The sequence below is a fragment of the Notamacropus eugenii genome, chromosome 7, assembly GCF_028372415.1.
Source record: "Notamacropus eugenii isolate mMacEug1 chromosome 7, mMacEug1.pri_v2, whole genome shotgun sequence".
NCBI lineage: Eukaryota > Metazoa > Chordata > Mammalia > Diprotodontia > Macropodidae > Notamacropus > Notamacropus eugenii.
In genome coordinates this window covers 35,856,268-35,869,571 of record NC_092878.1, presented here as the reverse complement: position 1 = coordinate 35,869,571, position 13,304 = coordinate 35,856,268, and the positions used below count along the sequence as shown (strand labels likewise).

Below are 13,304 nucleotides of genomic sequence, written 5' to 3'. Positions count from 1 at the left end.
ATCCCTCAGTGTCCAGCAAGAGGTTCTGCACAAAGTTTTATTTTTGTGTGCGTTGTTGGTGTTGGTGTTTTTAATGGATCTGTGACTTCCTTAGGGTAGGGAGGATTCTCTCTGCCAACACAAATCATAACCTGCTTTGCAACTTAGTGTCTGAAGGAATGCATGAACAAACAAATTTACAAGTCTGTCACTGAAAGCATTTCAAAACCTCTTGAATCATCTATTATTTTGCATCATCCCTCCATCCCCACCTTCATTAACAGAAGTAATTATACAATATATTTATCTCTCCACCAAAAAAAAGGAGGCATTAGGTAATAGGGCAATTGGAAAAACTGAGTAATATTTACATTTTTTTTCCCCAGGAACCTCAGCTGATAAGTGTTAACTCCTATTTCTATAACATGTTGAGGTCTACAAAATGCTTTTGGTCACAAGTAGGAAGGACAAGTACCATTATTCCTTTTTTGCTGATGAGGAAACTGAAGTTCAGACTTTCCCAGGTTTGCATGGCTAACATGATCATTCGAATGCAAGTCTCCTATCTCCTAGTCCTGGGCTCAAAATAGGGACAACAGAAAGGACATCTAGCTAAGTCTACCACTAACTTGCTGTATGACCTTGGATCAGTCATTTAACTCATTTGGGCTTCAATTTCCTCATTTACAAAATGAGTTCTGTCTAGATGAATATTAATTTTGTTATTACTAACTACAGAGCTTTAATGCTTTCAAAGTGCTTATGGACGGTAAGGACAGGCTTGTAGATAGGCAGACAATGCTTTTAAGACATAAAGTTGTAGCACTGATGGAGGGTTTTGTTTTTTGGGTTTGTTTTTTTTATCCATAAGGAATGGTAGCCAGGTGATGGAATGGACAGAGTGCTGGGCCTGGAGTCAGAAAGACCTGAGTTCAAATATGACCTCAGAAACTTCCTAGCAGGGGGATGACCCTAGGCAAATCACTTAGCCACTTTTTGCCTGTTTCCTCATCTGCGGTCTGGGACAATAACACCTACCTCCTAGGATTGTTGTGAAGATCAAATGAAATGATAATGACAAGGTGCTTAGCACAGTGCCTGGCATAGGAAGTATTATGTAAATAGAGCAAACAATATGACATAGTAAGCAATATACAATGGTAGCTGTTACTGCTGTTTGTCTTTCCTTCCTGAAAAGGACCATGACGTCAGGAAGGCGATGCCATGACTTGCAAGTGAATTAGATTTAAGTGAAGGAGGGCTGTGCAAGGTCACTGGTCTCATTTTCTCCTTCAAAGACATCTACAACCAATGGCCAGATATAGATCAGGATGACTGAATATGGCCCCCTCTAGCTGTTATTATTATTATTTTTAATAAAATAGGGTTAATCAAAGCACCCACCTCCCAGGATGTTTGTGAGGATCAAAAGAGATAATAATTGTAAAGTGTTTAGCACAGTGGCTAGCACATAGTAGGTACTACATAAATGTTAGCTATCATTATCATCATTGGATTAGGGGCTCTTTTATTAACCTACAAAAAGTAATTTAATAGGTACTCCAATGTGACTGAAACAATGTGGTGAGGTAGTTAGCCCTTGAAAAGTTCATTTCTATAGATATAAAAAAATTTTACCTTTAAAAAAAATTTTGTCTGATAAAAACAGGGCCTCCAAGGACACAATATCTTCCATTTTGCAGTCTTCCAGGATGATTAAAATATCATTTGTGTGTATTTTCATACAGATCACTCTTTACTAGCTGATAAGTTTGGGCAGCATACTTGTTGCTCAGTCATTTCAGTTGTGTCTTACTCTTCATGACCCCATTTGGGTTTTATTGGCAAAGATACTGGAGTGGTCTGCCATTTGCTTCTCCAGCTCATTTTATAGATGAAGAAACTAAGGCAAACAAGGTGAAGTGACTTGCCCAGGGTCGCACAACTAGAAGTGTCTGAGGCCAAATTTGAACTCAGGAAGAGAAGTCTTCCTGACTCCAGGTCCAGTGCTCTATCCACTGCACCACCCAGCTGCCTAGGTAGCACATAACACAAAGGTGAGCTACCATTAGTTTCTGACATTAAGTCAGCTTTAAGCTTGTTGTCTCTTCCAGTGACTGGAAGTAATTTGGAATCTGATCCCTGGAAAGAATTCACAGGATTTACTATCCATTCTCCTGATATTTTGTTTATAAGGAGAGGTCTGGGCATCCAAGAGTGTCTCAAAGCCTGAACTGGGGTCAAGAGGGGTCCCAATGAAGACATCCTTTCAAGAATTCTATAAACAACAAGTAATCACATCCTTTTGTGTCCTGGGGGACTTCACTTCTTACCCTGGGCCGCTCTCCCATCTGCCCGAGTAGTCACAGTACAATATCAGGCCCTTGGAGTTGATAAAGTATTATGCTTATCTTGCTTGAGAAGTTTTGGAGAGGTCATCCCTAGAAGCTCCATTATATAAGCTAATTAGTTTTCCTCATCCTCTCCAGGAAGAGAGGCTGTCCAGTCAAAAATTCTGTGAGAATGCAGTCAAAACTCCAATAGGTATACTGTATCGACTTCCCAAGATGACGTCTGGTGCTCTGTAAAGACAAGGATGTATGTGTAGAATTTATGGTCCTCAAAAACATCTGGACCCAAAGAAAATAACCTTGGCTACCCTGCAGCCATGTTGTTTTCTAGAAGAAAATTTTCTGGCTTCAGGTCACATGATCTTGTTTTTGTGGAGAGTATCCAGGGATTACAAGAGAGAGTGAGCAAATTTGTGTACCTGTTGGACACTGAACCCTTGAAACTTGCATTTTTTGATCAGCTCATTGAGGTCTATGCTTGGCAGTCCAAAGGCCATATAGACTTGGTTCCAGACTATAAAGCTTTCATGCTGACTGTTTTATCCTGGTTTTTAATTTCCTCAGCTGCTTGTCGATGAAAGCACTTCTCATTGTGAACTATCTTCAAGACAACAGACTGGTAAAATTTGTGGCCATAGGCTTGAGCTCCCTGACCAAAGCTGCTTTCATGAATGGTTTTCAGTACCTCGCATATCAGGTGGTCTCAAGGTATATAAATATAGCTGCCCCTCAGCAGCAGCATAGCTCCCATTGCTGGGGCCACCAATAACACCATGCCTTTTCTTGGCATTTGGATCCACAAAATAAACTTCAGGATAATTGATGATTTCCAGTTTTTCATTCTTATTGTTTCAGATGAGTCCTCTTGACTCAGCAGCTACTATCTTGGTTGAGACTCTCAAATCTTATCCTGTGGACTATTTTTTGTTTTTGCTTTTGGTTTTTTGTTTGTTTGGGTTTTGTTTTTTTTTTTGAGGCAATGGGGATTAAGTCACTTGCCCATGGTCACATTTAACACTTTCAAGAGTCAGAAGTACCACTTTTAGTGCTTTGGATGAATTATTAGATATGCCAGTGTTCAAATTGTCTGAACTTTTATACCCTGAGAAATGGTGGGAGGACACTTTTCAGGGACATTTGCTACTACAGACTGAAGAGGGCCTCCTATTGCCAAATTCTTCAAACAGCTGTTGCACCATGATGTCACCTTCATTTGGGATTGGTTGAGTTTTATCTTTTGTTATTGGCTTTTTGATAGTAATATTGAAAGCAAAAGGAAAGGAGGATGGCAGAGGATGAGATGGATAGATGGTGTCATGGCAACAATGAACATGAACTTGGACAGTCTTCAAGAGAGTGGAGGATAAAAGGGCCTGGCATGCTAAGGTCCACAAGGTCATCAAGAATTGGATACAACTGAACCACAACAATATAATCTTCTAGGGAGAGCTAGTTCAGGAGCGTCACAGACTATATTTGAGACAGGTGGACATTTGGTTTCACCTAATATCAGGAAAATATTATGCATACTATCCTCCAACCTGGACAGCTCCTGGGCCAGGGTTATACTGATCCTGCATCCTTACTAGTGGGTCCTGGGGCAGCATCACCCTCTTACTACCTGGGACCCCTCCATAATTCAAGATACTTCCAAAGTGTCTTGAAAGAGCTACCTTTGGTCCCCAGCAGTAGCAGGGCCAATGTTGGGGTCTGGTCCCAGAATCACGGGCTCTTAACCTAGGGTCCATGAAATTGTTTTTTTAGTATTTTGATAATTATATTTCTTTTTGGGGGGCTGTGAGATGTACATTTTATTCAACAGTTTAAATATTCTTTCAGACAGCACACAGATTTTCCAACTAAAATTCTTGGGTAGTGTTCTCAGACAAGTGAAATTGGAGGATGGGTGGCAGATGCAGGTGACTGCTCAACAGTACTCTTCAGCCAGTTTTTCAGCTTTTGTCATAACTTCTTCAATGAATCTGACCATACCAAAGGCCTGCTCTGGGAAATGGTGATACTGACCTGTCAAGATTTTTCTGGAACCCCTTAATGGTTTCTTTGAGGGGTACCCACATCCCTATGTATCCTGTGAATACCTCAGTAACGTGGATCAACTGTGACAAGAAACACTGGATTTTCTGGACCCAAAACATTATCAACTTGTTTTCTTCAGACAGCTCATCCATATCAAGGATAGCAATGATATCCTGGAGGGTCTTATAGTCCTGCAGAATCTTTTGCACACCTCAGGCACATCATAGTGATCATTGCCAACAATGTTGGGGTCCATGATCAGGGAAGTAGAGTCCAGAGGACCCACTGCAGGGTAAATGCCCAGCTCAGCAATGGCCCTGGACAGCACAGTGGTAGCACCAAATGGGCAAAGGTGGAGGCAGGAGCAGGGTCAATCAAGTCATCAACAGGAACATAGATGGCTTGCACAGAGGTGATAGAATCTTTACTAGCTGTGGCAGTTCTTTCCTGCATGGTGCCCATATCAGTGGCCAAAGTGGGTTGGTAACCAACAGCAGAGGGGATTCTGCCTAGTAAAGCAGACACCTCCGAGCCAGCCTGAGTGATCCGTGAGACATTATCAAGGAAAAGCAGTACATCTTGACCCTCTTGGTCTCTGAAGTATTCAGCCACAGTGAGACCAGTTAAGGCTACCCAAGCCCGAGCACCAGGTGGTTTATTCATCTGGCCATATGTCAATGCATCCTTCAGATTGATGACATCAGACTCAGTCATCTCGTGGTACAAGTCATTGCCTTCTCAGGTCTGTTCACCAACACCAGCAAACATGGAATAACAACCGTGGGCCTTGGTAATATTGTTGATTAGTTCCATAATCAATACTGTCTTTCCCACACCAGTCCTTCAGTACCATCCAGAGCAATGGTCCGGACTGTGCTCTTACCCAGATGTTGGGCGACCTCCAGAACCCAGCCTGGTTTCCCTATCCTGCACTTCGAGGGCATTGAGGATGGGAGGCAGTCCCCCATCGAACTGCACAGCCACCACAACCCCGATGGCCGCCATGATGAGCCCGCTAGCTGCCCCGCTGTTGGGGGCGGAAGATGTCATGGCCACATGGTCCTGGGCCAGCAGGATCTGGGCAGGAGCCACCTGCATCAAGGTCTGGGTTTGGGGCAACAACACTCGGTGCAGAGACAGTGACAGCGTGGCTCAACCGATAATTATATTTCAATATAATTAATTTCCTTTGTCATCCTACACATTTTATTTTATGTATTTTAAAATCATTATTTTGAACCTCCAAAGGGTTCCATGACACACAAAAAAAGTTAAGAACCTATGAGATTTCTAAGGTTTCTTCCCACTGTAATATCTTATGATCCTCTGAATGATTCCCCCCTTCCTACACACATAAAGCACTTATCACTATCTTGTTCCCTAAGGGTAGGGTTTTCATATGTGTGCAGTTTAGGGCATAACAGAATCAGTAACAATTCCCTTTTATTCCAACTCGAGAGAGAATTCTCTTCCTCTGTCAGATCAATGACTAACTCTCCAAGACAACGGTAGAAAGGGAGACAGAGGGTGGAGATGGGGATGTAGGAGAGATAAAGTTCTCTCAACTCACTTGTAATTGCCTCGTTTGGAGGCGATATGAAGAGGTAACAACCCGTCCTTATTGGTTTTGTTGGCATCTGCTCCCTGAGACAAGAGGAACTCCACCACGTCTTCATGCTCATTTTTACAAGCTTCGTAGAGTGCTGAGGCACTGTCGCTGGCCTGAGTATTAATGTCCGCACCTAGCCAAGAACAAAAGGATGAGTCTAGTGCTCTGAAGACCTTGGCAAAATTGGCAAGGAGGCAAGTCTGTTTGGGGTGCCACTTCCTGGTCTTTCCTCTTATTTCAGTATCTGTTTCTCCCTGACAGGCTCCCAAGGTTTCTCTCTTCTCCCAGGTCCCTCCCATCTAAGAGGAAAGTACATTTGATGAAGACATGTACATCTTGTACTGGTAATTTAAGGCCCCACAGACCCCCATACTGGGAGTCCCCACAGGATGCTGACCTTGGAACCCGAAGAAGTACACTGAATCTGAAACCACAAAACCGAGGTTCAAATCACAATTCTGTTTAGCATCCCCTTTAGTTCCTCACTCATTCACCCCACACATGCAATCAGTTGCCTGTTCTTGTAGTTTCAGATGAGTTCCCTTGACTCAAGAGTTACTATCTTGGTTGAGATTCTCAAGTCTTATCCCCTGGACTATTTTTTGTTCTGGGGTTTTTTTGGAGGCAATCAGTATTAAGTCACTTGCCCAGGGTCACAAAGCTAGTAAGTGTCTGAGGTGGAATTTGAACTCAGGTCCTCCCAACTCCAGGGCCAGTGCTCTATCTACTGTGCCACCCAGCTGTCCCTCTACGCTGGATCTTCTAAATTATCTGCCTACTTTGAGTCTCCCCCTATTCCCATCTCCACTCAGTGGAGTCAATCAGCCAAAGTAATTTTTTTCCAAAGTGTAGATCGGAGCATGTCATCCTTCTACTCAATAAAGGCAGTGGTTTTCTATTTCTATTTTCAAATATAAAATTATTTGCCATTTAAAACACTTAACAACATAGCCCCTTCCTGTCTCCACATACTCTGTGATCTCCAATCACTGTTCCCAGCACACAACATTCTGTCTTCTATTTCTGGACCTTTTTAATAGCTGTCCCCTATACCTAGAATGGACAATTAGGTGTTGCAGTGGATGGAGCCCTGGGCCAAGAGTCAGGAAGACCTGAGTTCAAATATGGTCTCAGATACATACTAGCTGTGTGACCTTGGACAAGTCACTTAACTCTGTTTGACTCAGTTTCCTCATCTGTAAAATGATCTGGAGAAGGAAATGGCCAACCCCTCCAGTATCTTTGCTGATAAATCCCCAAACAGGGTCACAAAGAGTCAGACGTGATTGAAAAAATGACTGAATAACAACATAATTAATAGGTACAATAAATGCTTATTTAATTGAATTCTAACTGTAAAATTCAAAACAAAACGTCAAAGCTCTCTATCAGTTTCCCTTACAAACTTCATCCTGGTCAGACAAGCTGTTCACTCACCCAAGAAAAACATTTTTATTTATAAATGAACATAGCATATGAAGGTATGATGAGGGAGGGAGGAGTACACACAGGATCAACAGGATGTATGTTTGCAGTACACCTGACTTTTGACATCATCTAACATGTGTCTCTGTCCTCCACCATCCCATCTCCTTAGTTCTAGGGACCAACTCCTGTGGCTCTTTCTCCAGATGGTCAGTACATATTTGCCCTAAACCAGTGAACAAATCTCTCTGCTCTGTTCGGATGTTTGCTAAACCCATCAGATGTTTATCTGAGCATAACAGCTGCCTGCCAACTTTTGCATTCCCTTGACCCAAATGCCCAGGCCATGTTTGGCAATTTAAAATGTCATTGCTAGAAATAGTATGGGGATGGCAATGAACAAAGAAGGCTATTTTTTATTAAGAAGGAAAAACATAAAATTGATGATTTATGGAATAACTGAACTGAAAAACCAACCTCTGAGAATTCATTTGTGCCTATGTCAAGGTTTTATTTTCCTTTGTTTTTCTACCATCGGAAACTTAGAACCAGGAAATCCAGGTTCAGATCTCAGCTCCACCACTTATTGCTTACATGAACTTGAGCAAATTCCATAGTTTTCCGAAAATTTAATTTCCTCATCTGTAAATCTGGTTATTAGTTTCTTTCCTGTCTCCCAAAATTTTTAGGATCATAGACTTTTGAGCAGTTAGGACTTAATAGATCTAGTCTGCAAAGATAGTTTGGAAAAAGCATCGTCCCTGTTCTCATGAAAGTTATATTCTAATAGCGCTAGATTTCTTTTGACCTAACTTTATTACATCTGTTCAGTCACTTTTCAGTTGTATCCAACACTTTGTAACTCCATTTGGGGTTTTCTTGACAAAGATATTGGAGCTGTTTGGCCATTTTCCTTCTTCAACTCATCTGATAGATAAGGGAACTGAGGCAAACAGGGTGAAGTGAATTGTCCAAGGTTGCACAACTATTGAGTTTCTAAGGATGAATTTGAACCCAGGTCTTCCTGACTCCTAGCCCAGTGCTCTATCCTCTGTGCCACCTCACTGCCCAACACAATTACATACATATATATTAGCGTAACTGGATTTTGTATTGATTGCCCTTTCTGGTGGGGAAAATGTTTTCAAATCTAACTATAAACTCTGGGGGAATTGTAGTCTTGGAAAGATAGCACTTTCTCTCCACCCTGGGAGAGACTGAGTATATGACAAAATTTAAGCCACGAGGCCAACTTTCTGTCATGGCCAAGAAGTTTTTGAACTACTCTGCAGAAGCGGTTTAGGTCTTAGAATGCAATAAAGTATGATAGCAGGTGTTTCAAATGGAAATTAACAATGGAGTATTGATACTAATAGAACTTTCCTGCCCACTATTTTACCTGTTAAAAGGATTGGAGTAGAGATGGAGACTGGAAAAGCTGGCTGAAATGTATTGACTATCACCTGTGACCTCTCTCTTTGAGTGCTGTAGAAAAGCTGCAAAAGGTTGAATTCCCCCAACTTGCTAGCAGGTGCTAGCAAAATCTATGATTTTCTCTATTTATTTTACCTATTTCTATTTTCTGTGTTTTTTATTTCATATTCAAACTATAATTGATCATAACTTTACTGTGATAAATAAAGGGAAGAGTGAAATAGAGGAAGCTAGTGGGCAGCTGGAAATACACAGAATTCCAACAGGACAGTAGAAGTCTGCACCTTGCTTCAGAAGAACTAGGGTCATCCTAGCTTAAGGGCTCTGGGATAAAAATAAAAGAAATCTTATGGACTTGATTATTAATAATTTTCATAAACTTCCCAAAACACTGAACCAAAAGGGATCTGGAATTTTTCCTTCTATTTCCCTAGGCTGAAGAACAAAACAGAACCAAAAAAAAAATCAAGTCATTGTTGAACCTGATTCAGATATGGTTTCAAATGTAGGTACCTCATGAAATCTAATTTCTCCTCAAGAGGAGAGGCAGAGGTCTAGATCCTGACTCTTTAGTTACCTAGTAGAAGGAGAAAGGCATGGTCTGGAAAGAATCTGCCCAGACCAATTTACCTAGTTCTTTTAATTTCATTTTTGCTTTCTACCCTAAACCTCCAAACCTTACCAGATAACAACCAACACTTTTCTCAGTTACAAAAGCTTTAAAAAGTTGTTTATTATGTCCAAGAAGGAAGGAAACTGACATTAATTAAACACCTACTATGTGCCAGGCACTGTGCAAAATACTTTATACATGTTATCCCGTTTGATCCTCATAAGAACTATGGAAGGTAGGTGCTATTATTATCCCCATTTCACAGTTGAGGAAACTCAGGCATTCAGAGGTAAAATGATTTGCCCAGGGTCGCATAGCTAATAAGAGGGTGAGTTCAAATTTGAACTCAGTACTTCCTGCCTCCAGACCCCTCATTCTATCTACCTCACCACCTAGCTGCTTTCCAAGTTTTGAATTCTATGATGCAACAATATCTTCCAGTTCTAACTTTCTTTGGTCTAATGGCTCTCTTACTTCTGAAATGCTTTGATTCTCATATTTAGGGTCATGCTTCCACTCACCATGCTTAGCCAGAAATCTCAGTGCCTCCAGCTGTCCGCTCTGGGCAGCCACAAATAAAGGGGTAATGCCGTATGCATTCTTGGATTCCACCTTGGCACCTCCGCTCACCAGAATTTCCATGACTTCCAAGTCATTCCGGGCCACCGATTCATGGAGAGCAGTCCAGCCACGGTTGCATCGATGGTTGGTATCAGCATTGTACTGCACCAACATCCTAACAGCTTCCACATTCTTCCTTTCACAAGCTGTACCAGGAAAAGTGCAAATGAGCTGAGTGATGAACATGGGATAAGGGTCTGTCATCTAAAAACAGTCTGCTTGGAAAGGATTAGTCCTCTGAGGAAATGAGTTTCAGAAGGTGGCTTGAGGTCACTAGACGGTCATGAGGGTCCTCCAGTGATCCACAGGATGGTGTCTAATAATCTTAATGTTTGTATTCTAATACTATCTATAATTATAGAACTTAGGGACCTCTGGCTTCTGGCCTAGATCATGGGGTTAGTGTCATCCTGTTAATACATTTTCTCAAATTAAAAGTATTTTTAAGCACTTAATGTGTGAAGAGCATGTTCTATGCACTGGGACAGAAAGACATTTTGAATAAGACACTTTCCTTGCCCTCATGAAGGTTATAATCTAATAGAATTAAGTATCTATGGAGTATTCCCCTACTCCTACCATTAAGACTACCTAATACAGTTATGAATTTAACTAAAATAGATGCTATACAATGGATTTATTCCATTCAATTAAACAAATATATTATTGCTAATTAATTCTTTTCATTTGTAGTATTCACATGATCAGATTTTATGAGATATTTAATGGGTGTATATTGTGTATAAGGAAGCCAAGTTGCTAGAATTAACATTCCCAGAAGTACGACATTGTGGTCCCCAACTCCGACTAGTTTATGATCCACTGGAGAAGACAGATGTAAACGTGTGAAAAGGAAAGTAACAATGCAAGAGACTTTTAAAAATGATACTTGACAAAAGTTCAAGAGAAACCACGAAAAAGTACCTAATTATCAAAGTATGATCTAGACAGGAAATGCAAAGAATTCGAAAAAGAACAACTGTGAGCTAATAGGCATCAAACACTCCATCTCTTGTTTGCATATTTTCAATGACTATCCCCTGTCCCTAGAATCCTCTCTCTCATCTCTTCCTCCAGGCTTCCTGAGCTCCTTTCAAGACTCAGCTAACATCCTGCGTTCTGCAAGAAACCTTTCGCTATATCGCTCAACACTAATGCCTCTCCTCTGTTAATTATCTCCAATTTATCCTGTACATGTCTTATTCGAACATAGTTGTTTTTATGTTGTAAGCCTCTTGAGGACAAGGATTTTTTTTCCCTTTCATTATAATCCCCAGGTATTAATATTAAGCCATAATACTACATATATTATATTATTATATTCCCAAGTGTTAAATATTTATTGAATTTGCAGAGGGGGCAGGACTTAAATCGGACCTCAGATAATGAGTAAGTTTTGGATTGACTGCCAGAACAGAGCATTGGCCTAAGAGTCAGAAGATCCTGATCTTGACATTAACTCACTCTGTGACATTAAGCAAGGTACTTCTCCTCTGGACCTCAGTTGCTCCCTTAGTAAAATGAGGTTATACAAGATGACTTCAAGTGTCCCTCCCCAGTTCTAACACTTCCACTCCCCACTCCACATTCCAGAAAGTGGAGGAGATGATGGAGGAGGCAACGTTACCAGCATCCTTGATTTTCACCACCCTCCTACCTATTTGACAGAAGGAATTCCTTGTTCTTCCTAGAAGTAGTTAGTCAGCACAGTGGATAGAATGCTGGGCCTGGAAGACCTAAGTTCAAATGTGACTAGCTGTGTGACCCTGAACCAGTCACCTGATCTCTGCTTGCCTCAATTTCTTCAGCTATAAAAATGGAGCTAATAATAGCACCCACCTCCCAGGGTTATTGCAAGAATCAAATGGGATAGTATTTGGGAAGCACTTAGCAGAGTGCCTTGCTTAGTAGGTGATTAACAAATTCCTATTTCCTCCCTTCCTCTGAGCATTGCAAAATCCTAAATTTAGAGCTGGAGGGACCTCAGAGGTCACCTAATTCCAACCCCTTCAATCAGCAGCTAAGGCCCAGAGATTAAATTATTTCCTCGGTATCACATAGCTAATGAGAGGGGATTTGAACCCAGGTTCATAAGGTTTCTATTGTGTTTACTTGTTTCCCTGTTTTATCACCCTCGTTAGAAAGCAAATTCCGTAAAAGCAGAGACCGCTCCTTATTTTCTCTGAATCTTCCCTACCAACTTATACAGAACACAGTCATTTAATGTCTTGGGAATGAATGGATGAGCAAATGAACCAGAGACATGCTGTACAATAGTATAACTTGATCTCTTTAAAGCATTTAGCAGACTGTGACCAAAATATTAATTAACGTACTTATGAACAAGGAAAAGAAACACGAGCTGGGTTCATAGGTAGGTACATAAACCAAACCAGGGATGGGCAATCTGTGGCCTTGAGGACACACACAGCCCTCTAGGTCCTCAAGTGCAGTCCTTTGATTGAATCCAAATTTCACAGAACAAATCCCCTTAACAAAAGATTTGTTCTGTAAAACTTGGACTCAGTCAAAAGTCCGTACTTGAATTATTCTAAACCAACAGTATTGAGGATTTCAACCTGAAAGGATATCTTTAATGGCATGTTGCAGGCTTATTCCACTCAACAGTTGTGTCAATGACTTGGGTGTGAATGACATTATTATATGTAGCAATATTAGTATTAATAATCAATATGATTAGCTATTATATAATATATTATATTGTATATTATATGTATGCTATATAATATATATTATATTATATACTAACTATAATAATATGATTAGCCATTGCAATTAATATTACTAGTTACATTATAATTATATTAAGAATCATTATTAAAATTACCTAGAATGATAACCTTATATTGTTGGATAGTTATTCATGGATATTCATATTATTAATAATATATTATTCTATAAAATAGCTTAGAAATATAATAGTAAATGCTGGATGGAGGTGACAAGATGAAGTGCAATAAGGATCAAATTAAAGGCCTGTACTTGGGCTCTGATAATCGAGTTTCAGGATGGGAGATACCTGGCTGAGCACTGAAACGTCAATGAAAGTAAATGTAGCTTTGAAGCCAAAAAAGTGAAGTGATCTTACCATGTATTAACAGATGTGTACTGTGCAAAATGAGGAAGGAGAGACCACCTTTGGAGGATTGTGCTCATTTCTGGCCACCAGATGTTAGCAAGAACATTGTCAGACTATAACATATCTAGAGGAGCA

At 40.5% G+C, this 13,304-nt stretch overlaps 1 protein-coding gene and 1 pseudogene across 9 annotated transcripts in view; both read right to left on the bottom strand.

The window, feature by feature from the left end:
• The window catches only part of ASB2 (ankyrin repeat and SOCS box containing 2), a 164,640-nt gene that overhangs the window by 19,040 nt on the left and 132,296 nt on the right, over positions 1 to 13,304 (bottom strand). For all 9 annotated transcript variants that reach the window (XM_072622476.1, XM_072622475.1, XM_072622478.1 and 6 more), the window contains 2 exons: positions 9,970 to 10,215; positions 5,938 to 6,109 (listed from right to left, as the gene is read on the bottom strand). In XM_072622476.1, the coding sequence (XP_072478577.1) occupies positions 5,938 to 6,109; positions 9,970 to 10,215 (418 nt within the window). The remainder of the gene's footprint in view (positions 1 to 5,937; positions 6,110 to 9,969; positions 10,216 to 13,304) is intronic.
• On the bottom strand, positions 2,569 to 5,465 carry LOC140513886 (ATP synthase subunit beta, mitochondrial pseudogene; annotated as a pseudogene).